The sequence below is a fragment of the Mustela nivalis genome (assembly GCF_964662115.1).
Source record: "Mustela nivalis genome assembly, chromosome: X".
Classification (NCBI taxonomy): domain Eukaryota; kingdom Metazoa; phylum Chordata; class Mammalia; order Carnivora; family Mustelidae; genus Mustela; species Mustela nivalis.
In genome coordinates, this window is record NC_139040.1 from 92,215,551 (window position 1) to 92,242,992 (window position 27,442).

General features: G+C 42.5%; 1 protein-coding gene across 2 annotated transcripts in view; it reads right to left on the reverse strand.

Moving 5' to 3' along the window:
• The window catches only part of ZNF81 (zinc finger protein 81), a 165,767-nt gene that overhangs the window by 24,407 nt on the left and 113,918 nt on the right, over positions 1-27,442 (reverse strand). The window contains exons 6-7 of one of the 2 annotated variants that reach the window (XM_082718041.1): positions 4,253-4,407; positions 3,420-3,540 (exon numbers count right to left, since the gene is read on the reverse strand). In XM_082718041.1, coding sequence (XP_082574167.1) covers positions 4,334-4,407 — 74 coding nt within the window. In that variant the 3' untranslated portion in view covers positions 3,420-3,540; positions 4,253-4,333. Of the gene's footprint in view, positions 1-3,419; positions 3,541-4,252; positions 4,408-20,375; positions 21,122-27,442 lie in introns of those variants that run through there. The other variant, XM_082718040.1, reaches the window with a different exon arrangement.

The following is a 27,442-nucleotide window of genomic DNA, read 5'->3' on the forward strand; positions in this document are numbered from 1 at the left end:
CCTAGACACACTGCTCTGGGGTTGGGGCATGGGGGAGTTAGGTAGGGTTCCTACCCTAGAACAAGTCTGTGTTACACCTTGGGGAGAAACAGAAATCAAGAGAGGAAACGATGCCTCTAGATAGGAGGCCTGGAGAAGGACAGGGCCTCACTTCTGTGACATTCCTACCAAAGGTACAGAATCTGAAACCAATCAGGAGAAAACACCACACAGATCCAAACAGAGGGCTATTCTAAAAGTGGGTAGAACCTTCAAGAGGGTTGAGGTCACGCAAATCAGGGATATTGCTTTGCTTGGGACACAATAATGAGGTACCACAGGCTGAGTGGCTCCAGCAGAGATTGATTTCCTCACAGTTCTGGAGGCCAAGAAGACCAAGAGGTCTGGTTTCATTCTGAGGCCTTACTCCTTGGCTTGTAGATGGCTGCCATCTCCCAGTGTCTTCCCATGGTCTTCCCTCTGTGTACATCTGTGTCCTAATTTCCTCTCTAAACTCTCAAATGGTTTGAAAAAAATACGTACAAAATATAAATGAACATGTATAGAGAAGGAAGGAGAGAGGGAAGAATCTTAAAGCAAATGTATCAAAACACTAACAACCATGGAGCATAAAGGGGTTCTCTGTATTGTTTATGGAAATCATCTCAAAGTTTGAAATTACTTGTAAATAAAAGGAAAATTAACTGGTTAGTTCCTTTGGGGGTATGGGATCATTAGGAATTAGAGCTGTATTTTCAAGCAATATTTATGGCATCTTTCCAATTCGGCTAGGTTCTCTTTATTGAAGATGATCCTCTTACTTGCCCATGATCTCGGTACCTTGTTCCTACACTTTTAGTGACCCTATCTTACTTCACACTCTCTGCAGTTCTGTGTCTATAAGATAAGCAGCTTAGCACCATTCTAAAGACAAAGCTGTTGCAGCTGAGTGGGTCACCCAGGTCATCTTCATAAACCCCAGCCTGCTAGGACAGCTACTGCCCTGAAATTCACCCAGGGCACTACAAAGCATTTCCCTGTTCCCTGCAGGCATTTCGAGACATCTGTGTGTGTGAGACAGTGCAGGGTCCCTGACTATGCCCGTCTAGAATATGACAAGGACTCAGGACACTTCCTCTTACCACCTCCCCTCTTCATCTCACCCAAACCAAAAGGCCATCATCTTGACCCTAGAACCCAGTGATGCCACTTTGTGTCTCCTGTCCACAGGAAGGCAGAGCCCAAAGTCTTCCACACCCTGGCCTTGGCCAGGAAGATGGGACATGCTCAGAACCCTTCTGGAAGAACCCAGCTAGCTTCCGCCTGGCCTCCAGGTCATGGTCAAGGCTCTCTCTGCTGCTGAGGGTGGAGGAGCACCCTTGTCAGCTCCCTTCACCCAGAGGGCCTCTTGGGGCCCATTCCCTAAGGGTCATCCAGCCCTGCCCTCCCCCTAAATCTGGGAAACCTCTGCCCACACCCTCTTGGAAGAGTGACCCCTCAGTCCTTCCTGTGTGCAGTGTCTGTCTGTCTGCAACCGTTGCTACAACTACTCTGCCCAGCACAGAAAAGACTTAAATTGAGGGGGGAGGCTCTTCTGGGCCCCCCTGACCTCCGGCTGGGTGATCCCCTTCACTCCCCCACTCTCTGCATAGAGAATAGCCATCTCTTTCCAGGGAAAGCTTCAGAGACTTTGACTTGGTGTAAGCCTCAGGCAGAAATTTCCATTTACCAGCTGAGAAGCAGATGGGCCTAGGTGAGGAAGAGCAGAATGGAGCAGGAAATGTTGTCACTCTGGCCTGGCCTGCATCAAGATGCCCAGGGTGGTTGAGGGAGAGGAGGTGATGAAAGACCCGGACCCAGTGCAAGGGAATGCAGAGCTCACTGTTCAGGACGTGGGTCTATACTTAGCACAAGGCAAAACAGGTGCTGAACAGATGAAAGGCTTCTACTGGTGTACTTTGAACAGTTCTGATGTGTAGTTAATAAAAAAAAAATCTTGCTCTTGGGGCACCTGCATGGCTCAGTCGCTTAAGTGTCTGCCTTAAGCTCAGATAGTGTCCTGGGATGGAGTCCTGCGCTGGGCTCCTTGCTCAGCAGGGAATCTGCTTCTCTCTTTTTCTCTCCCTCTGCCACTCCCCCCAACTCATTCTCTCTTTCTCGCATGCTCGCTTGCTCGCTCTCTCAAATAAATAAATAAAACCTTTTAAAAAAATCTGCCTCTTTTTCTTTTTGCTTTTCTTTGTATGAGTGGGATAGACATTGTTGGGGTCCTTTAGGGGTTCTGACACTGTCCCCTCCAGCCTAATGTTGGCTGCAGAGGGTATATCTGGTACTGATGGCATACCCTTGGTTTCTGTCTCTGTCAAGCCTATATTACACGAGAAGCATTTTCTGGGGGTATAGACATTTTAAATAAAATAACTTCTCCATACAGTCCACCCAAGTAACCGTTGCCCTCTAGAACAAACAGAGTAAAATTTGAGCTATCCATTTGTAAAGAGCAGTTGGTTTCTTTTGTGCAGGCCCTCTGTGACGGGATTTGTGTCCTCACACCCTAGGACCTTCAGGGTTTCACTTTGGAAGAATTCCTTGGTGCGGAGGGGCAGATGAACCCGGGGTCCTGACTCTCCTGAACTGTACCTTCCCGCACTGGGGTTTTCCCACTTTGATAATCTCTGGCTTAACCAAAAAAAAAAAAAAATGTTTTTTTTTTTTTTTTTTGATGGGGATAAATGAGGGCAGAAGAATCCAGTTAACTTTGAACCTGACCCCATTTCCATACCACCAAATGGACTGGAGATCAGTAGGTCTCACAGGTATGCATAGCTCACAAGCAAACAGAACTCAGTGTGACCACCCCCATGCCTGATACCAAAAGACCAGACAACAAAAGCAAAACCAAACAAGTGGGAAATCACACTAAAATGCTTCCGCACAGCAAAGGAAACCATCAACAAAATGAAAAGGCAACCTACTGAATGGGAGAAAATATTTGCAAAGCATGGGTTCATTAAGGGGCTCGTATCCGAAAAACTTCAGGAATTCATATTTGAAAGTTGCCAGAAGAGTAGATCTGGAAAGTTTTCATCACGAGAACTTTTTGCAACTATGGATGGAAACAGATGGTAACTAGACTTACTGTGATCATTTTGCAATGTAGGCCACAGTCAAATCATTACGCTGTACACCTGAGACTGACATAATGTGATGTCAATTACACCTCAAGTAATAGAAAAGCAGAATGGATGAGGTCATGTGGTACGTCTATAGAATGGTATACTTGAAAGTAATGGATATAAACTACAGGCAGATGCAACAATGTGGGTGAATCTTATAAAGATAATGCTGGCTGGAAGGCTGAGGGCAAAGAGAATATACCACATGATACCATTACACAGACACAACTAAACTAACCTAAGAGAACTCAGGGTAATGGTTACCTTTGGGGGGGTGCGGTTACTGGTGGTAGACAGGAGGGAAATTCTGGGATGCTGTTGAGAACAGGGCAGCCCCTGAGGCCAGGAAGCTGGTTGGACACAGCTGGGCCTTGGTGTTCACCTGCTGAACCAGAACAATTTTGCAGACAGACCAAGTCCTTCTAGGACTGTGACGGATCAAGACAAAATCTCTCATCACGGCTGACAACAAAGACCTGAATCTTGCCCAAACCCCCAAAATGATCACCCCCCCCACCTTTGTTACTTCATATGAGTGACTCATGCTTCTCTACCAATTAGTTGCAGTTTCTCTTCATTCCCTCCACCATATAGGTTTCCGATAGCCCTGCTTCCTGACAGCACCCAATCTAGATCTACATCTGGCTTCTCCAATCCTCCCCCCAAATCACCCCTCAGAGATTTCCCTTCCTGGAGGGGTTTATAGCCATAGAGTAAGGGAGAGGTGAGGCTAGGTAGGGAGAGACAGGGAGTGGCTCACAGAAATCCCAGATGTGGAGAAATGTTACAGACAAGATATTAACCAGAGAGGAAGGAGCATAACAAATCCACCTGGTTTGTCTTAAATGTTATAGACAAGGTATGTTACCAAGTTCCCTGGTCAGTTTTCTATAAACTACCCTCCACAAAAGCCCTCAGTAGCAACCCATTCCGGACTCCTCTCACTCTAAAGAGCTTTTTTTTTCTTTCCTTCCTGTTCTCACCTTCACTTAATAAGCTTTCACTTCACTTTACCCTTTTGTCCGCAAGATTCATTCTTGGACTCCATGAGACAAGCACCCTTCAGCCTTGCAATACCAGGAAACATCGACACTTACATGCTGTGCAGCCATGGAAAAGTGGTTTTGAAAGGTACATCGTGTCCCCCAGGCTGCTTGGAAAAAGGCATTTCCAGGTGGTCACATCAGGAGGGACAGGGTACAGATGCTGGATGAATGTGGTAGGTAACTGCGAACACCTGGGAATGAAGAATCTGGAACAGAGGGTATAAGATAATAGGTGTTTAGTTTTCTGTCTCAAAACCAAAACACCACAAAAAGGAAAAGAGTCTACAGACGCCTCAAATTATATTAAAATAAAATTAAGATGAAAACAAACAGAAGCAGGAACAAGAACAGAAACATAATTAAGATACCTAGAGACTTCTAAAGTATGAGAACATGATATGACTTTTCCAATTAAATATGGCGGACTGACCACAAGCATTTAAATCCGTTTTTTCCGAAGACACAAAAATAACAATTGTAAATGAATGCTCTTTTTAATGTATTAAACTCACCATATGGGCAAAAGGGATAGAAGTCTTCAAAGCACAACAGATTTCTGGAAAGCAGCAGGGTGGGCACAGACCCGTTGAGGAGAAAATCTAGCCCAGATGGCTAGCGGAATCCAGGAGGGGCACAAGACATGGCAGACACCAGGTCCTAGGAAGGCAAGAGTAGGGGGTAGCTGGCAGCAGGGAACTGACTTTGTTTTGTAGAGGGGAATTGACTTGACTGGACCCCAGATCCCACCCCAAGTTTGGACTTTGGGCAAGTCCAAAATCAAGTAAAACAAAGTTGGTGAAAAAACTGATTCAGGGGCGCCTGGGTGGCTCAGTGGGTTAGGCCGCTGCCTTTGGCTTGGGTCATGATCTCAGGGTCCTGGGATCGAGCCCCACATCGGGCTCTCTGCTCAGTAGGGATCCTGCTTCCCTCTCTCTCTTTCTCTGCCTGCCTCTCCATCTACTTGTGATTTCTCTATGTCAAATAAATAAATAAAATCTTTAAAAAAAATTGATTCAGTTTTAGGGGGAGAGCTCAGTGGATCCAGTTTCTGTATCCAGGACAGGTCAGAAAAATGAAATAACATGGGTAAATGTTTGATGTCCACAGAGCACTGTGGTGCTGTATGGTGTGTGGTGGGTGTGAGTTGGGTCTGGGAGGGGCCGATGTATTGTGACCTTACTGTATCATGGGAGTACCACCAGGTCTGGTTGACCTTGTAATTCAGGTGGGTCTTGTTCTTGTGCAGTCCCCACATCCGGCCACTGCCTTCACAGCTGTAGGAACCACCATAGTGTCAAGGCAAGTCCATCCCTTGGGAGAGCATTCCGCCATCCCAAGAGTGCTGGGAGAGCAGAGGATTCACAAGCAAGAGGATGTCACATAGAAGGTTAAGAGCTCAGCAGAGAGGCCCAGCACCTGGAAGAATCTGTCCTCCTTGGACTGATAAAATGCGGATGGATAATGATAGTACTCGGTACCTTCCTAGAAGATTAAAAAAAGCTGAAGAAAGTAAAGCACTTAGCACAGTGCTAGCACCTAAGGGCTGAATGTTAACCGTATATATTATTTCTGTTAGCACGTGAATATATCCCCCTAATCAGGATGCCCCTTTCTTGCTCTAGAAAACCATCACAGCCTAGGCTGTAATGCTCTGCACCAGTCAGGAGGTAGCTACAGCTACCATCTTCATTTTAATGTCGTAATTGAAGAAACTGAGGCACGGATAGGAAAAGAAAACAAAGTGGCCAAGTTTACGCAAACCATGAACTTCAGAGATTCAGTGTGTCCGCAGTTCAAGCTCAAAGGCTAGGTAAGGCCGCAGCCACCCCGCAAGTGGGCGCAGCTCTAGTCCCGAAAGAGACGCTCACAAGGGCGCCCAAGATCATGCCTTGCTCTGGAAGGCTCCCTCACCCGTGTGGTGGGTTGTGAGAAACCGTAGTGGTAGGGGCATGTGGGGTGCCTCTGAAGGCCCCACCCCCATTAGAATGCCCCTGGACTCCCCGCCCCTTACGTAGGACTCTCTGAACCAACCTCCTTCCAAATACACCTCCCCTAAATGCCTGCCCTCCATGTAAACGCCAGCCCCTCACGTCCCGCTCTCCAAGAAGTGTGCCCATGCCTCGCCTACCACATTGGACCGCCCCACTCATCCCGCCCTCACGTAGAACGCCCCACACTCCATCCTCAACGTAGAACGCACAGGCCCTGCCCACCACCGTAGAGCGTGCCACTCGTCCCGCCCACACGTACAATGCCTTCACATGCCCTGCCCACTACGTTAGACCGCCCCACGCGCCCCGCCTTCCAGGAAAAACATGCCCCTCTCGCCCCGCCCCCCATGTAAGTCCCACCCTCTCGCCCCGCCCTCCACTTAGAACCACCCACATGCCCCGCCCACCACGTTAGACCGGGGCTCTCGCTCCGCCCTACACGTAGAACGTCCCTCTGGCCCTGCCCACGCGTAGAACGCCCCGCTGGCTCCGCCCACACGCAGAGCATTTCCACCTTAACCCCGCCCCCTACGTAGAACCACCCACATGTCCCGCCCACCACGTTGGGCGCGCCACTCGCCCCGCCCACACGTAAATGACCTCTGCAGCCCCACCCACTACGTTAGACCGCCCCCACGCCCCCTCCCTGCACATAGACCGCCACGCTCACTCCGCCCACACGTAGAACGCCCCCCACACCCCGCCCTCTACGTAGAACAGCCCACGTGTCCCTCCCAGCACGTAGAACGTTCCACCTGCCCCGCCCACACGTGGAACGCCTTCACACGTCCCTCCCACCACGTAGAACGTCATGTTCGCTCCGCCCCCAACGCGGACCACCTCACACACCGCGCCTCTCACGTAACACGCCCCGCTGACCCCGCCCCTCCCCTGTAGAATGTCCCACGGGTTTCGCCCACCTTATAGATCGCTTGGAATGCCTCGCTCTGCACGTAGAAAGATCTCCCAAGTTGTAACCTTCCTAGTCCCGAGAATAGACTCGTACCTGAGACTCCCGCTGCTCCAGTACCTCGGAGCACTGCCTTTACCACCCCTCCGTGGATGGGGCAAACCTGAGTGGAACCAAACTGGCCAATGAGAAGAGAAGGGCCGTGCTCTATAGAATTGGATGGATGGTGGAGGATTCTAGATTGGTGTTCAAGTGAGGATAGGACCAATGGGGACTGTGAGAGCTGCGTCTGGGTCCTATGGGGAGCGTGCATAGCAGCGGGGCGGGATTTAGTGGATTTCAAACGACGGTGGAGAGGCGGGACGCACAGGTGGATTCAAGGCAGGAGTGAAGCTGGAGTATGTGAAGGATGGGGACATGGGTGCACCCCTATGTATGTAATAGCAGGGGCATCTTAGCAGTTGGAAGTAATAGATGAATTAGATGTAACAGATGAAAATAGTAATAGATGTAAATGGCAAAGTGAGTCTAGGGTCATTGGCAAGAAAGCAGTAGTAACGAGAAGATGGTCTCTTTTTGGTATTTTACAGCTGCTGTATGACTTTGGGAGAAACAGTATTTCCTGTTAATTTCACGTTTGTCTTTATCTGTGCCCGTCACCTCAGCCCAATTAATAGCAAAGCTGCTTTTTTCTTTCTCACTCTGAGCTGATTTTCACTCGTTTACTCTTCTTTCTAGCTGAGGGCAGGTGAGGTCAACCATAGAACATTATTCTGTGAAATTCAGATCTTAACCATTGTCTGGCTTCCACTCATCTAATGATGGTTTGGAGAACACAATTCGTGGTTGGATAAATGTACATTCTTCACATTGCTTCAACAGCAGCTTAGTGCTGGATCCTCAGACAGGACAGTGGCTACATACCAGTATTCAAGACACTGGAGGGCCCACATTTGAGCCCTGTAATATAGACAAATACTGTCAGAATGATGATAGAATGTGTAGTCCACTTGTAAGTCAGCAGCCAAGTTTAGCCAAGTTAAACGAAAAGAGCAGATCCCATTTTTAATCTGAAGAGCATGCAGAATCAGATGTTGGGGCACTAGCAAAAATACCAAATATATTGATTTGCTTGTTTGTTTCTCTGATTTTTTTTTTTTTTTTTTAGTAATGTTCAACATCTCAGAGAATCTGTTGCCTGGGTAGCTCTCAGTTGGTTAAGCAATAGCCTTCCGCTCTGGTCATGATCCTTGAGTCCCGGGTCTAGTCCAGCATTGGGCTCCCAGCTCTGGGGGCAGTCTGCTCCTCCCTCTGACCTTCTCCCCTCTCATGTTCTCTCTCTCAAATAAATAAATAAAAATTTTTTAAAAAGATCTCAGAGAGTCTATTAGAACATAGGTACAACATTCCTCCACCCTGATGGTGTGGTTTGGAGTTGTGGGGTCCGGACCCGATGGCCAAGAAAGAATTCTTGAGGCATCTTTGGTGCAAAAAGGTGGTTATATTAAAGCATGGGGACAGGAGCCGTGGGCAGAACGGGCTGCACTGGGGTTGTGAGGATCAACTGATTATGTAAGATTTTCTATCCTATGGAGAGGAGGGTAATGATAGGGCTCCGAGAAATTGAGTCTACAGGTTTCTGGAGATTGCTTTTTTTTTTCCTTGTAAATCATTAAGACAGTTGCAAACTGAAAGAGACTCTTGCCCTCCATGACTGTGCTCTCCATCAGTTAACCATTTGGTTTTCTCTTTCCTTTGTTCTCAGGCAGCCAGGAGTGCCTGAGGAATGTGACACACATCCCACATGGGGCGGGGTTGGGGGGTTTGTTAGCTTCAGCTTTGCCCTCAGCTTGCCTTCTCTTCCTCATAACACAAACAAATGGACCGATGTTCCATGTTCACGGATTGGAAGAATAAATATTGTTAAAATGTCTATACTACAGAAAGCAATCTGCAGATTTAATGTAATCTCTATGAAAATACCAACAGCATTTTCCACAGAATTATAACAAATAATACTAAAATTTGTAGGATATTTATATTTGATGCAATTATTAATATTCGGATTTATGTCATAACTTATTATTACTTTGCTTTTTTTATTAAAGATTTCATTTATGTGTGAGAGAGAGAGAGTGCACAGAGTGAGAGTGAGAGAGTGCAATCAGGGCCTGGGGCAGAAGCAGTCTCCCCGCTGAGCGGGGAGCCCCTTAATCCCAGGACACCGAGATCATGACCTGAGCAGAAGGCAGACGCTTAACCACTGAGCCACCCAGGCACCCCTATTATTACTTTTCTGATTGTTTCTTCTGTTTTTTCTCTCTTACTCCAGCCTTCTTTTTAATTATTTAAATATTTTCAGCATTAATTTGGCTTAATACATTTTTTGCTATATCCCTTTTAATGTGTATTTTTAGTGGCATATCTATGATTTAAATATATATTAACTTTTCAGGGACTCATTAGAATTCATATATTAAAACTTCATTTGAGAGACACCTGGGTGGCTCAGTTGGTTAAGTGTCTGCCTTTGGCTAAAGTCATGATCCAAGGGTCCTGGGATTGAGCCTTGAATCTGGCTCCCTGTCCAGTGGGGAGTCTGCTTCTCCCTCTGCCTGCTGCTCCCCTGCTTGTGCGTTCTCTCTTTTCTCTCTCTCTCTCTCTCTGGCATATAAATAAATCTTAAAAAAAACAATAAAACTTCATGTGGAATGTAGAAAGCATTCTCCTTTGTATTATTATCCCTATATGTTTTACATCTATGTGTCACTTATCAATTTGTTATATCCCAGCTGTGAACACACTCCTCAATATAGACTTTATGATCAACAGCCAATTTCCTTCAAGCATTCCTCCTCTGAAGTGAGCATGTTAAGCTTTCTCCTTGGAGGGCACTCACTCACCAGAGTGACAGGTCAGGAGGAAGCAGCTTCCTACAATTTCCGGTGTAGGGGAACCGGGGAATCTTCCCTGTGGGTTTTGAGGACATCCAGTGGAACCTACCTAAGTCACAGGCCCAGAACATCATCTCTTCTGTGACCTTGCAGCCTCAGCCTGGCAAAAACCTGCCCACTGCCCTCTCAGCACAGATCTCCTACTCTGCAACCCCCCCACCCCCACCACATTCTTTGACCCTGCAAAACCCATATGCTGTACCAGTGACCAGGAAGAGTAGTTCAGTCGTATGCAGGTTCCCCTTCTGCACATTGTACCTGGGCTCTGAAGGCCATTTGTCCAGAGTGACTGTTGAGAAAGAATCCTTGAGACATTTTCAGAGCAGAAAAGTGTTAAAGCATGGGGGTGGGGGGGAGACAGGATGGTGGGCAGGAAGAGCTGCACTGGGATTGTGAGGAGCAATTCATTAAATACTTTTAAGTTGGGGGGAGGGGTGTAGAGCTCAAGGAAGTTTCCAGAAGGATTTTTGGACGTTAAAGAAGACATACTGGATCCTGGAGGTCTGGCTCTTGTCAAGCTAAGGTGGCTTTTTGCCTGTAGCAAAGCATTGATGTGAAGGCATTTGGGACCTCCTTGACCATTGTCATACTCTGCCTGTCTCTGGTATTTATCAATGGGATGCAAATTGTAGGGAAAATTTATCTCCATTTCTTTTACCTTTGTTCTCCTCCTCAGCATCAAGACTCCCACTGCGTGCCCACACGGTAAGCTGCTGATCATTGTACCTCCACTTCTGCTCCTGTTTGTCTAGGAATCTCAGACCAGCTCAAGTCTGGCTAAACCAGCTAACTCTTCTGCTCTCTGGTGGTAGAAACACACCTTCTCCAACAAGGTCTGAACTTCTTCCAGGTTTGTCCTGGATTGGTGTTTTAATCAGTAAGATTTTTATTTTCTTTTTTTTTTTTTTTAGATTTTATTTATTTATTGACAGACAGATTACAAGCAGGCAGAGAGGCAGGCAGAGAGAGAGAGGAGGAAGCAGGCTCTCCGCTGAGCGGAGAGCCCGATGTGGGGCTTGATCCCAGGGCCCTGGGATCATGACCTGAGCTGAAGGCAGAGGCTTTAACCCACTGAGCCACCCAGGCGCCCCTAATCAGTTAGATTTTTAAAAAATATTTATGTAATCTTTTCACCCCATGTGGTGCTTGAACTCACAACCCTGAGAACAAGAGTTGCATGCTTTTCCCCCCAGTTTAAGCTTGTTCAACACAAAAACCCAGCTCTTGGGCCAGGCCAAGTCAACAAGCCAGGGCTTAGTATCTAATCTAATTGCAGTTTAAACTTCCTCCAGAATAAGTCTTAACCTGTCAACCAGGAATTTTCTGATCAGTAGCAATAAGGTAAAGTGACACATGAACCCTCTCCATCCCCCAAAGGAAGATGAGGTAATCCACCTAAAGACCCCTTGTCCTTCCACCTAAGGGAAGGTGAACTTGCTTGGAACAATCCTGTCTTTTCTTTTGCTAATAACTTTCTTGACTCTCCTTCCAAAAACACTTCCATTTTGTACAACTCCTCAGAGCTCCCCTCTACTTGCTAGATGGGATGTTTCCCCATGCATGAATCACTTAATAAAGCTAGTTAGATCTTCAAACTTGGTTGGTTGAATTTTTGTTTTTTAATAGGCTGCTATAACAGAATATCGTAGACTAGATGGCTTATAAAAAAATTTGGGGGTGCCTGGGTGGCTCAGTTGGTTAAGCAACTGCCTGTGGCTCAGGTCAAGATCCTGGAGTCCTGGGATCAAGTCCTGCATCGGGCTCCCTGCTCAGCAGGGAGTCTGCTTCTCCCTCTGACCCTCCCCCTTCTCATGCTTTCTCTCTCTCTCTCATTCTCTCTCTCAAATAAATAAATAAAATATTTTTTAAAAGCCCAGAAATTTATTTGTCATAGTTCTGGTGGCTGGGAAGTCCAAGGTCAAGGTATTCAAGAGATTCTTCGTCAGGTGAGAGATTTATTTCCTCATTCATAGAAGACAGTCTTCTCATGGTGTCCTCACATAGCAGAAGAGGCAAGGGAGCCCTCTGAGGTCACCTTTGTAAGGGAACTAATTCCATTCATGGCAGGTTCACCCTTGTGACCTAATTACCTTCCAAAGGCTCCACCACCAAATGAATCATGCTGGGGACTGGTTTCAACATATGCATTCTGAGGGCACACAAACATTAAGTCTGTAGCATTCTGCCTCTGGTCCTCCAAAGTTCATATCCTTCTCACATGCAAAGTACATGCATTCCATCCCAAGAACCCTCAAAGTCTTAACTCATTCCAGCATCACTCTAAAGTCTAAGTTCAAAGTCTCATGTAATATCATCTAAATCAGATATGGGTGAGACTCAAACTATGATACTTCCCGAGGCAAACTCCTCTCCAGCTGTGAACCTGTGAAACAGAACAAGTTAGGTGCTTCCAAAACACAATGGTGGGGCAGACATACAGTACACATTCTCATTCCAAAAGGGTGAAATAGGAAAGAAGAAAGGGGTAGTGGTTCCAAGTAGGTCCCAAACCCAACAGGGCAAACAACAGGAAACTCTAAAGCTGGAGAATAATCCTCTGTGCCTCAATGTTCCACCCTGTGGGCCCTTTGGGGGGCAATGTCACCCCTACCGGGTGCTACCCACAATGAAACTCTCTGAGGTGGCCCCACTTGTGCAGTCCCATCCTTTGAAACTGCTCTGGGCCACAGGGCACAGCACTCTGGGCCTGTGGTGGCAGTGACAGCCCTGAGGATCTCTAAATAACCTGCAGGGTCATTCTTCCATAGTCTTGAAGAAGAGTGCTTGGCTTCTGTTTAGATGACTAGTCCATACTAATTTCCTTATCCTTGGCCACACTATTGGTGTCCTGATAGGATCCAGAATGCAACAACTACATACATAAAAACCCTATCAGACAACGCTTTGATTTTTACTTTCAACCACAATGCACATCTTAAAGAGCTCAAGAGAATAGAATCTGTACCTAGCTATTTCACTAAGTTGGTTTTCCTTCATTCCTGATGTTCCAAGTATCCCTCTGTTACCATTTCCCTTCTATTTGAAACACTTTCCTTTAACTATGTTGGAGGGTGGGAGAATGGGAGAGAAGAGGTAGAGCATAAGCACTCTGGTCTTTTTTTATTTTTTAATAAAAGCACCAATCCCATCCGGGGGACTCCACCCTCATATATCATCTAAGCCCAAGCACCTCCCAAAGACCCCACCTCTTAATGGTTTCAACATATAAACATTGGGGGGACAGAGTCAGCCCATAGAAGCAACTGGTCTGATTGGGGTCAGGCTGCTCGTTCCCAGCAGCCTTCTGTATAGATTGCAGTTATAGATATTTTTATAGATTATTTATTTATTTATTTATTTGAGAGAGAGAAAGAGAGAGATAGCACAGAAGGAGAATGAGAGGGAGAAGAGGACTCCCGCAGGGCAAAGAGCCCGATGCAGGGCTCTATCCCAGAACACTGGGATCATGACCTGAGCCAAAGGCAGACGCTTAACCAAGGGAGCCACCCAGGCACCCCAACTGCAATTCTGTTTTCAAAGCCTTTTCAGTACTTTTTGGTTGTGTCCCATGTGTGTATTGGTCTATCTCTTAGCTCATAGAAAGTCTTTGGTATTAATTAAGAACAGATCCATGCATGTAGGAAAGCAAAACCTCAGTTTTCAAATTTACTGGCTTCACTTGAAAGAGTGTCAAGGAGGGGACTAAAGAGCACATTTATCATCACGAGCACTGGGTAATGTATAGACTTGTGGAATCACTATGTCATACACCTGAAATGAATGGAAAACTGTGTGTTAATACTGGAATTGAAATTTTAAAAAATAATTATAAAAAAGAAAAGTTTCAGGGAATTGTATTTTTTTGTTTGTTTGTTTTTGTGTTTTGCTGTTACCTGTGGTAACTCATAGTACAAAGTCTCAGAGGGAAACAGAAAATATGAAGGCCTTTAACAACTTCCAGAAATACCCGGAAAACCACTGGTAATTGTCACCCCTTTGAATGGTGTTGATGCATTTAGTCACACCTTCCCACCCTCACAGACTCTGTAGAAGCTCCCAGCAGAGATTTCCCCATGTCACTATCTTGGACACTGTTGTTAAAATACCACTGAATCTGGGGTGCCTGGGTGATTCAGTTGTTAAGAGTTTGCCTTCGGCTCAGTTCCTGATCCCAGGGTCTAGAATCGAGCCCCGCTTCAGACTCCTTGCTTGGCGGGAAGCCTGCTTCTCCCTCTCTCACTCTCCCTGCTTGTGTTCCCTCTCTCGATTGTGTCTCTGTCAAATAAATAAATAAATAAATATTTAAAAAATACCACTGCATCTGACTTCAGTTATATGTGGAATCTAAAAAACAACACAAATGAACAAACAACAACAACAACAACAGAAAAAGACTCATAAACACAGAGAACTAGTGGTTGCCAGAGGGGAGAAAGGTGGGGGGGGATGGGTGAAATAGGTGAAGGGGATTAGGATGTACAAACTTTCAGTTATAAAATAAGTCAGTCACAGGAATGAAAAGCACAGTAGTCAATTATATTGTAATCACTTTGTGTGGTGACGGACATTTTGTAACCTATATAATTGTCAAATAACCATGTGGTACACCTGAAAATAATATAATTAGTAAAATAATATGTCAACTATACTTCAATTAAAAACAAAATTATATATATATATATAAAGTTGTATATATATTATAAAAATATATATACAAAATTTCTTTCTCCCTAATATTAAGCCATTTTTACATTTCTTTTTTTTAAGATTGTATTTATTTATTTGACACAGAGAGAGGGACAGAGAGAGAAGGAACACAAGGAGGGGGAGTGCGAGAGGGAGAAATGGGCTTCCCTCGAGCAGGGAGCCCGATCAATCCCAGGACCCTGGGATCATGACCTGAGCCTAAGGCAGATGCTTAATGACTGAGCCATCCAGGTGCCCCAATTCTTACATTTCTGATAAAAACACTATTTGGTTTTAGTTTATTTTTCTTTTGGTATATTACTTTAGTATATTTAGTATATTCTCTATCATTTTTGTATTTATATTGAAAATGAGATTGATACTGGTTTTCCATTTGGAGGTTCTCTGTTAGTTTTTGCTATCATGATTCTGTTACCTTTGTAGAGTGAATTTGGAAGAATCCCATCTTTTTTAATGATTTAAAACAATTTAGGGGCACCTGGGTGGCTCAGTGGGTTGTCTCAGCCTTTGGCTCAGGTCCTGATCTTGGAGTCCTGGGATCAAGCCCCACATCGGGCTCTCTGCTCAGTGGGGAGCCTGCTTCCCCTTCTCTCTGCCTGCCTCTCTGTCTACTTGTGATCTCAATCTGTCAAAAAAAATTTAGAATGGGAATAATCTATTTCTTGAGAATTTGAGAATGTGACCATACAACTATCTAGACATCCTTTGAGGGAATAACTCTTCAAGAATTTTTTTGTCTTTCATGACTTAGTGATTTAAATTTTGTTTCTTCTTGAGTAGATTTTGGTCCACTGGTATTTACCTTGAAAATTGTCCATTTCAGAGATTTTTCACAAAATTTAAAAATGTACTAGTATATAGCTATCCACATAATATTGTCTTGTAATAAAAAGTCACAAGCTCAAGAAGTAAAACTGTCACTTTGCAGATGACATGACACTATATATAGAAAGTACTAAAGACTTCATCAGAAAACTATTAGAATAAAAAAAAAGAAAACTATTAGAATGAATAAACAAATTCAGTAAAGTTGCAGGATACAAAATTCATGTACAGGAATCTATTGCATTTCTATATGCTAATAACAAAGCAGCAGAAAGAGAAAATAGGAAAACAATCCCATTTATAATTGCATCAAAAAGAAGACACTTAAGAATAAATTTAACCAAGGAAGTGAAAGATCTGTACTCTGAAAACTATAAAACACAGATGAAAGAAATTGAAAATGACGTAAACAGGGGTGCCTGGGTGGCCCAGTCAGTTCTGTGGCCAGCTCTTGATTTCTGCTCAGATCATAATCTCAGGGTCCTGGGATAGAGCCCCGCATCAGGCTCTGTGCTCAGCTGGGAGTCTACTTGAGGATTCTCTCTCTCCCTCTCCCTCTGTCCTTCCCCCTCCTCACTCTCTCTCTTTCTAAAACAAAGAACTCTTAAAAAAAAAAAAGAAAATGACATAAATAAATAGAAGGATATACTATGCTCATGTATTGGAAGAAATAATATTGCCAAAATGTTCATACTACCCAAAGCAATCTGCAGATTCAATGCAATCTCAGTCAAAAAGTAATAGTATTTTTTCACAGAATTAGACCAAAGAATCCTAAAACTTGTATGGAACCACAAAATACTCCAAATAGCCAAAGCGTTCTTGAGAAAGAAGAACAAAGCTGGTGGTATCCCAATCCAAGACTTCAAGACGTACCACAAAGCTGTAGTAGCCAAAACAGTATGGTATTGGCACAAAAAAGAGGCACACAGATTGACAGAACAGAATAGGGAGCCCAGAAATACACCTGCACTTATATGGTCAATTAATCTACAACAAAGGGGGGCAAAAATATATGAGTAAAAGATCATCTTTTCAATACATGGTGTTGGGAAACCTGGACAGCTACATGCAAAATAATGAAACCAGGCTACTTTCTTACATCATATGCAAAAATAAACTCAAAATGATTAAAGACCCAAATGTGAGACATGAAACCATAAAATGCCTTTAAAAAACATAGGCAGTATTCTCTTGGGCATCAGCCTTAAAAATAAATTTCTAGATTTGTCTCCTTAAGCAAGGAAAACAAAAGCAAAATTAAACTATTGGGACTACACTAAAATAAAAGCTTTTGTATGGTGGAGGACACCATCAAAAAAGGGCAATCTACTGAATGGGGAAAGATGTTTGTATATTTGAATGGGGAAAGATATCCAGTAAGGGGTTAATAGCCAAAATATACAAAGAGCATATATAACAACACAAAAAAAAAAAACCCCAAAACAAAAACAACCTCCCCCCACAAAGAATCCAATTGAAAATGGGCAGAGGACCCGAATAGACATTTTCCCAAAGACATACAGGTGGCTAATAGACACATGAAAAGATGCTCAACATCATTGATCATCAGGAAAATGCAAACCAAAACTACCATGATAACTTCTCTTACTCCTGTCAGAATGGCTAATATCATAGAGAAGAAATAAGAGGATGTGGATGTGGAGAAAAGGAAAAGCTAGTGCACTGTTGATTAGAATGTAAATTGGTATAACCACTGTGGAAAACAGTATGGAGAATCCTCAAGAAATACCATATGATCCAGTAATTCCACTACCGGGTATTTACCCAAAGAAAACAAAAGCACTAACTCAAAGAAAAAGATACATGCACACTTCTGTTTATTGCATCATTTTTTTTTTTTTACAATAGTCAGGATATGGAAGCTACCCAAGGGTCCATCAATAGGTGAATGGATAAAAAATATGTGCTATATTACTCAGCCATAAAAAAGAATGAAATCTTGGCATTTGGGGCAACATGGGTAAACTTGGAGGGTATTATGCTAAGTGAAAAAAGTCAGACAGGGTAAGACAAATACCATACAATTTCATTTATATGTGGAATCTAAAAAACAAAACAAATAAATAAACATACAAACAAAAACCAGAAACAGACCCATAAATAAAGAGAACAAACTGGAGGTTTCCAGAAGGAAGGTGGGAGAATGGGCAAAAGAGGTGAAGGGGATTGGGAGGCACAAAGTTACAGTTATGAAATAAATAAGTCATGGGGATGAAAAGCACAGCATAGGGAATATAGTCCATAATACTGTAATGATGTTTTATGGTGATTGATGGTAACTATACTTATTGTGGTGAGCACAGCTTAATGTGTAGAATTCTTTTAAAGATTTTATTTGAGAGAAAAGAGAGAAAGCATGAGCAGGGGGAGGGCTAGGAGCAGGGGGAGAGGGAGAAGCAAACCCCTGCTGAGCCGGGAACCTGATATGGGGCTCGATCCCAGGACCCTGATATCATAATTCGAGCGGAAGGCAGATGCTTGACTGACAGAGCCACCCAGGTGCCTCTATTCTACAATTTTAAAAGAAGTGATAACTTCTTCCTTGGAAAAAGAAAACACTTCCTGATCTCTCGCCACAACTGTGAGCTATGGTGGAGGGCATGGCCATGACACAGAGCTACTGGAGCCCCAATCCTCCTCCAGAGTACATAGGATACTGTCCCTTGAAGCAATGGGGACCATGGATATAATGAGGCTGGAATGGGGTTTGGGGCATATTGGACACTGTCTCCTGTAGCTTCTTCAGATGTGCAAAGGAAACTGCCCACTTACCCTTACATCAATTTTAAGTATCCAACAACAATTCTCTCTCCTTTTTTAAAAAAGATTTTATTTATTTATTTGACAGAGAGAGATCACAAGTAAGCAGAGAGGCAGGCAGAGAGAGAGGAGGAAACAGGCTCCCTGCCGAGCAGAGAGCCCAATGCAGGACTCGATCCCAGGACCCTGAGATCATGACCTGAGCCAAAGGCAGCGGCTTAACCCACTGAGCCACCCAGGCGCCCCAACAACAATTCTCTAACACCACTTCCCCACCTCCACCCCCTGCTGTCAACAGAGGCCAGGTGGAGAACTTGGACTTCCAACCCTACCTGGCAATAAGGCAATCCTCTTCACCTACCAGAGCACTGTCAGGGGATTCCTACTAGAACAGAAGATTTAAAGAAGATCCAGGGTCTCATAAGATAATACCTCAGATGTCCAGGGTACAGCAAAAATCACTTGTCCTAGCAAGAACTAGTAAAATTTCCACTTGAGGGAGAAAAGACAATTGACAGATGCCAACACTGAAATGACACAGATGTGGGAATTATCTGACAAGACCTTGAAAGCAGCCATCATAAAAAGACATCAGTGGACAAATATAACACATTGGAAAGAAATGATTCAGTTGGTCTGGGGCAGGCCTGAGCTTCTGCATTTCTAAGTATATTCCAGGTGATACCCTAGCTGCTGGTCTATAGACCACCTCGATGTAGCAAATCCAGTTGTAGGAGGCCTGATTGACACAGTCCTGAAAGGGGAGAATCTCTGACTCTCTTTGCTAGCTAGGACACTGCTTTTAGATAACTGGGCTCCCAAAAGTGCAGTGGAAATATGTAGACCAGGAAGACTTGACCTTGAGTTTAAGGACTTTCATCAATGTTTATAGTTTCAGGGTATACATCTTTTACCTCTTTGGTTAGGTTTATTCCTAGGTATCTTAGTATTTTTGGTGCAATTGTAAATGGGATTGCTTTCTTAATTTCTCTTTCTGCTGCTTCATTATTGGTGTACAGAAACCCAACAGATGTCTGCACATTGATTTTGTATCTTATAACTTTGCTGAATTCATTGATCCGTTCTAGCAGGTTTTTTTGGTGTAGTCTTTCGGGTTTCCTGTAGTATCATGTCATCTGCAAATCATGATAGTTTTACTTCTTCCTTACTGACTTGGAGTCCTTTCATTTCTGTTTTCTGATTGCTGTGTCTAGGATTTCCAGGACTATGTTAAATAAAAGTGGTGAGAATGGATATCTTGGTCTTGTTTCTGATGTTAGGAGAAAAGCTTTCAATTTTTCTCCATTAAAGATGTGAGTTGTTTTTCATATATGGCCTTTATTGAGGTTACACATTTTTTTATTGTGTTATTTTAGTCACCAAACAGTACATCATTAGTTTTTGATGTAGTGTTCCATGATTTATTGTTTGTATATAACACCCTTTTTTGATAAAAATACTACCCTTTGCTACAGAAGTGTAGCAAAAATACTATAGAAATGCCCTTCTCAGTGCTTTATATTCAGAGACACATAACATTTATGTCATTTTCCTGGTGATGTTAACTTTGATCAGCTGGTTAACCCAGGGCTGTCTGCCAGGTTTCTCAACCATGAAGTTCCTATTTTTCCCTTTGCAGTTAACAAATATCTTGGGAAGATCTGTTGAGACTATGCAAATACACTGTTTCTCAGCAATCTTTCACCTACTAATTTTAACACCCATGGATGGATCTTGTCTGCAACGATGATCTCAGTGGTGTTCTAAAACTGCTTTTCTAGGGCGCCTGGGTGGCTCAGTGGGTTAAGCCACTGCCTTCGGCTCAGGTCATGATCTCAGGGTCCTGGGATGGAGTCCCGCATCGGGCTCTCTGCTCAGCAGGAAGCCTGCTTCCTCCTCTCTCTCTGCCTGCCTCTCTGCCTACTTGTGATCTCTCTCTGTCAAATAAATAAATAAAACCTTTAAAAAAATAAATAAAACTGCTTTTTTAATGTCCTCATTCCTGTCGCATTTATTAATTAGAATTATTCTGTAAGTAAAAGTTGTCCTTCTCCCCTTATTTATTTATTCAGTTAGTTATTTATATTAATTTGGACTCATTTATTTTATTCTATGGGTTATAATCTAATAGTATCATTATTTTCTGTTTCAAATTGTTGGCTATTGCAAGTTCTTTCAGATTGCTGTGGTGCCTGTTTGATATGCTCACATCTTTTTTTTTTTTTGTACTTCCTTAATTTCTGGGCCTACAAGACCCTCCAACTCATCTTCTATCTTCCCTGCCCCAGTTCAACTACTTTTTCGAGGAACTCTAGTTCCCTATTATTAGAAAATATTTAGAGACCCAGTTCTGGTTACTATGAATGCTCATTGGTATTCATTGGGCTATTATTGCTTCTAGGCCCTCTTAGGTAAGTCAGAGACTTGGAAATATAGGAATGTATTATTAACTCATGCCATACACATTCTGCCTGCCTGCCTTCCCTCTTTCCATCCTCCTTCCCTGCCTTTCCTCCCTCCCTCCATTCCTTCCTCCCTTTCTCTGTCTTCCATCTACCTACCGACCTACCTACCAGCATCTGATTCCAACCCAACACCACAGAGCCCATTCCAGCCTTACCCTTTTCCTTAATTATAACTTCTTTCAGTCACAGGGAGAAATCTGGCTCTCATTAACTACAGTATATATACTTACTTGTTCCAATACGGCATTTCCATAACGAAGTTTCAAAATTGCCAACCCATACCCCTGGGAGAAACAAATTTATTAATTACCATATAGTATTTATGTTGAGTTATTTTCACCAATATCCAATGAAAATGCTGTTTTCCAGGTTATGCAGGCTATGTCTTTTCTTCCCCACCCTCTTCAGTGTGCTGTTATTAATTTGTCAAGTGGTTAGGTTCATATTTGAAAGTTTGTGTTCCATTTTGCACCCCCCCCACATCCATTTAAAAAATTTACATATTATATAATTCACACTTTGGGGTATACATTTCTATGGGTTTTGACAGATGAAGAGTCCTGTCACTACTACAGTCATGATATACCAGTTGAAGAACACGAGTTGTTTCCAGCTTTTGGCAGTTATGAATGAAGCTGCTTAAACATGTACATACAGGTTTTAGTGTGAACATAAGTTTATTTATCTTGGGTGAATACCTAAGAGTTAGACTGCTGTTTAATTTTATATGAAACTAATTTTATATGAGAATATATGTTTAGGGCTGCCTGGGTGGCTCAGTCAGTTAAGCATCTGCCTTGGGCTCAGGTCATGATCCGGAGGTCCTGGGATCGAGCCCTGCATCAGGCTCTCTGCTCAGCAGGGAGCCTGCTTCTCCCTCTCCCTCTGCCTGCCACTCTGCCTACTTGTGCTATCACTCTGCCAAATTAATAAATAAGATCTTTAAAGAGTATATGTTTAATTTTATATGAAACTGTATAATGTATGAAAGCTCTAGTTGGCCCATATTTTTCGAAGCAGGTGTTATTGTCACCCTCTTGTGTTTCAGTCATTTTAATAGGTGTGTAGGGGTATTTCACTGTGCTTTTAGTTTTCATTTTCCCAATGACAAATAAGGTTGAACATATTTTCGTGTGCTTATTTGCCCTTTTATTTGGTGAAGAGTCTGTTCAAGTCTTTTGCCCATTTTTATGTGTTACAAAGTCTTATTATACATTATAAACTTTTGAGAGTTTTTTAAAACATATTCTGGATACAAGTTAGATATGTGTTTTCAAATTATTTTCTCCTAGTCTTTGGCTTGTTATCTTCTCAAGAAGAACAGTTTCTTTGATGAAGTCTAATTTATCTTTCTTTTTTTAACTGGACTGTGGGTTTCGTGTCATATCTAAGAAATCTTTGCTAACCCAAGATCACAAGCTCTTCTTCCATGTTTAGTTCTAGAGGTTTTATATCTTTATGTTTCACATTTAGTTCTATGACCCACATTTTTGTGTTAAAATATACGTAACAAGGGTGCCTGAGTGGCTCAGTTGTTAGGCATTTGCCTTCCGCTCGGGTCATGATCCCAGGGTCCTGAGCCCCACATTGGGATTCTCCCTCTCCCACTCCCTCTGCTTGTGTTCCCTCTCTCGCTGTGTCTCTCTCTGTCAAATAAATAAATAAAATCTTTAAAAAATATACATGTAACATAAAATTAATCATTTTATCCATTTAGAAATGTACCATATGGTGGCATTTAGTATATTTGGAATGTTGAGCAACCATCACCACTATCTAGTTCCAGAATATTTTTATCACCTCACAAGGAAACCCCCTATCCATTAAGCTGTCATCCCTTATCCCCCCAGCCCCTGGCAACAACTACTAACTCCTGTGTCTACAGATTTGCTTATTCTGGATATTTCCTTCAAATGGAACCATATGATACATGGCCTTTTGTAGCTGGCTTCTTTCATGAAGCATAAAGTTTTCAAAGTGGACATAGTGGCATGTATCCATGCTTCATTCCTTTTTATGGTCAAATAATATTGCATTGTGTGAATATACCACATTTTGTTTACCCACCCATCAGCTGATAGATACTTGGATTATTTCTACCTCTATGACTATCTATGTACAAGTTTTTATTTGAACACGTTTTCAACTATTTTGGGTATACATCTATAAGTAGAATTGCTGGATCATATGGTAATTCTGTGTTTAACTGGTTGAGGAACTGCCAAACTATTTTCCACAGAGGTTGTCCAATTTTACACTCCTATAAGCAAGGCCTGTAAGTTCCCATTTCTCCATATCCTTGCCAACATTTCAGAATACAGAATTTCTTTCAGAAGAAAAGGAGGGAACACTTTCCAACTCATTTTATTAGACCAGCATTACCAAATACTAAAATCAGAAAAAGCTATGACACAAAAAGAAATCTGAAGACCAGTATCTCTCACAAACATGACACGAAAGTCATTCAAGTATTAGTTATAAAGGGGCACGTGGGTGGTGCAGAAGGTTAAGTTTCTGACTCTTGGTCTTGGCTCAGGTCATGATCTCGGGGTCATGGGATTGAGCCCTACACTGGGCTCTGTGTTCAGTGCAGAGTCTGCTTTAAGACTCACTCTCTCAATGCCCCTTCCCCCTGCTCTCTCTCTCAAATGAATAGATCTTTTTAAAAAATATTTTATTTATTTGACAGACAAAGATCACAAGTAGGCAGAGAAGCAGGCAGATAGGGAGGAAGGGAAGCAGGCTCCCTGCTGAGCAGAGAGACCGATGCAGGGCTTGATCCCAGAACTCCGGGATCATGACCTGAGCTGAAGGCAGAGGCTGTAACCCGCCTAGCCACCCAGGTGCCCCCTTAGTCAACATTCTGATGGAAGTTCTAGATAGTGCTGTTAGATAAGAAAAAGAAGTAAGAGGCATTCAGATTAGAAAGAAAGAAATGACTCTATTTCCAGATAATACTTTTGCATGTGTAGGGATAATTTAAAAACCTACAACTAGCACTAGTGAGTTTAGAAAAGTTTCAGGATATACTGTCAATATGTGAAAGTCAATTATATCCTATATACCAGTTATGAACAATAGGAATTTCAAATTTAAAAATATAACACATACAATATCACCACAAAGATGAACTACTGAGGTAGATACCTAACAAAATATGTATGGGATCTATATACTGAAAAGTAAAATACATCAATGAAAGAAATCAATCATCATCTAAAAAAAATGGTGAGGGGGTCAGTGCCTGCATGGCTCAGTTGGTTAAGCCTCTGACTCTTGACTTTGGCTCAGGTCACGATCTCAGATTTGTGAGATCGAGCCCCGTGTCAGACTGCGCTGGGTGTGGAGCCTGCTTAAGATTCTCTCTCTCCGGGCACCTGGGTGGCTCAGTGGGTTAAGCCGCTGCCTTCGGCTCAGGTCATGATCTCAGGGTCCTGGGATTGAGTTCCACATCAGGCTCTCTGCTCAGCAAGGAGCCTGCTTCCCTCTCTCTCTCTCTCTGCCTGCCTCTCTGCCTGCTTGTGATCTCTCTCTGTTAAATAAATAGAATCTTAAAAAAAAAAAAAAGATTCTCTCTCTCCCTCTGCACCCCGCCCCCCTTTCCCTCTTTAAAACATAAATAAATAAATGGGAAGACAGACCATGCTCAAGGATTGTAAGTCTCAAAGAATTATGATGCCAATTCTCTCCAATTTGATCTATAGATACAACATAATAGTAACAGACTATATTCTAATTCCCAGAAAAACTGTTTTTTAGATACCAACAAAAAAATTCTAAAATTAATATGGTAAAATAAAGGAGCAAGAATATCCAAAACAATTGTGAAAAATAAAACAAAGTTGGAGTATTTGCATTACTTAATTTCAAGACTCACTGTAGAGCCCCAGTTATCAAGACAGTGTGGTATTGACAAAGTACAAGAAATGCAGATTGATGGAACAGAATAGAGAAGGGAGAACAATACAAAGAACTCTAAATTTGGCCCATACAAATGGAGTAGGCTGGTTTTCTTTCCTGTTAGAGGAAGAAGTACAAATAAGCAAGGACAGGGAGAAGGCTAAAGGAACCCTGTGGTACTGGGTTACTTTATACTGAGTATAAACTCATGCTTATTTAAAATAGATACAGCTAAAGAAGTAAAAATAAATATGTATGTATCCATGGGTTAGAATATATATAGGTATTTCCTCACTCTTTGACACCAGTAGCAGTGATATGCCAGTAGCAATGAACACACCTAATATCGAGAGTTTGGTTTCTAATGCCACTTTCCAGCAAAGGAACCACATCTCATTGGAGAAATTAATAGCTGATTCTAGATCTGGAATAGGGAAAATGCAAGATGAGCCTGGGCCAGCCTATCGTTGTAGTAAATAAGGAAGTGCCCTCCTTTACTGTAAAAAATGGGGCCATGTCAGAGGGATGCAGGAGCCAACCTCAAAGACCTAACAATGGCCAAACCTATAACAATTTGTGCCACATAATAAAAAATGCAGTACTGGAGTATAAACAAAGAATAAAATAAATGTCCATTCATTCATACTGATATAAACAAATAATTGATTAAATAAATGGAGGATACAAAGGGCAAATCTTTCTTGCAGAAGAATCCCAATTAATAAATGTAGAAGCAGGGTGCCTGGGTGGCTTAGTCAGTTAGGTGTCTGCCTTCGGCTCAGGTCATGATCCTGGGGTCCTGGGATCGAGCCCCATGTCGGGCTCTCTGGGAAGCGGGGAGTCTTCTTCTCCCTCTCCCTCTGTCCTTCCCTCCCACCCCACTTGTGCTCTCTCTCATTGTCAAATAAACAAATAAAATCTTTTAAAAAAGGTAAATGTAGAAGCAATAAGGGAAACAGAAGATCACTATTAGAATAAGACAGCCATATTGCTAACGGGAAGATCCACTGATAAATGCTAAAATTACTGAGTAAAACTTTAAGGAGAAACAGGATGTTTGCATAACCTCAAAGTAATTCGCTTGTGGTGGTTTTAAGATATGACCATGAACCCTTTGATACCCCTCCGTCCAGAATAGTGGAGCTTAATCCCCCTTCTCCTTTAGACCTTGACTCATTTCTACTGAAGAGTGTGAAAACAGGAAAAATAACTTTTTTCTGTAACTTGGGAGATAGCAAAGTAACCAAGGTTATTATCACCAGTAATCAGTCATGTTGCTATCAGCTGTCCTGGAATAACACAACCAGAAGGGCACATGATCTCATAAGCTCATCCTCTGTTAATGATAAAACATCAGACAAACATAAGATACATGACTACTCTTCAAAAGTGTCAAGTTCATGAAAGACGGACCTGGGGTCCTGTATGTATCCATGTCTGCTGTCACAGACTGGAGAAGACTAAGGAGACATGACATCTAAAAAGAAAGTGATATCCTGGATTGGATCCTAGAATAGAAATAGCTGAGTAAAGGATTCATCTCGCCCAAAGAAAGGTTTGTCCCTTTGCCCTGGCTCCAAGGAGGTAGCTTCAGCCTATTGAGTGTCTTGTTTGATAAGAGAATCTGTTTACCTGAAGGTTTGAGCCTTGCTGGACAGTTCATGCTAAAAATGTAATTTATGGTACGGGCTTTGAGGGCTGTGTGGTATCAGCTCAGCCTCTGGAGGGCTAGGGACTATATAGATATATATCATGGGAAAATATATACTTGCTAAAAGTAATCAAAAGAAAAAATGGGGCACCTGTGTGGCTCAGTCAGTTAAGTGTCTGCCTTCGGCTCAGGTCATGATCCCAGAGTCCTGGGATTGAGTCCCGCCTTGGGCTCCCTACTCTGTGGAGAGCCTGCTTCTCCCTCTCCTCCCTGCTTATGCTCTCTCTCACTATCTGTCACTATCTAGGTCTCTCTCTCTCTCAAATAAATAAATACAATACAAAAAAAGAAAAAAATGGAATGGCTATTAGAATTTTTTTTTTTTTACCCAGGATAGGGTCATTTCATAATGGAATAAATGGGAATATATACCCTGTTCATTAATCTGAAAGCTCAATATTGTTAAAATGTCAATTATTTCCAAATAGATCTACAGATTCAATTCAATCCCAATAAAAACCCAAGAAGGTTCTTTTACTACTACTAACCAACAAACTGATTCTAAAATTCACATGGAATTTCAAAAGACCAGGAATAGCCAAAACAACTGTGGACATGAAGAGTCAAGTTGGAGGACTTACACTCTCTGAGATATGACTTACTACGAAGCTATAGTAAGCAGCAAAATGCCATAGTAATATAGAAGCTACCACAATACCAGGAGTGGTACTGGCAGTAAGACAGAAAAACAGAACTGAAATACTTAAGAAATACTGCCAACTGATTTTTTACAGAGATGGCAATGCAATTCAGTGGAGAAAGAATAATCTTTTTCAACAAATGGCTCTAGAACAATTGAACAGCCATATGGAAAACAAAATGAACTTAAATCTTTTCATAAGACAATATAGAAAGTTAAATCAAAATGGATCATAGACTCCCCGCTGTATAGTATAACATTTATATACTTGTTATATAGTATAACATGTCTAGATGAATGCATAAGCTAAAATCTTAGTGACCTTGAGTTTTATAAAAATTTCTTGACCATTAG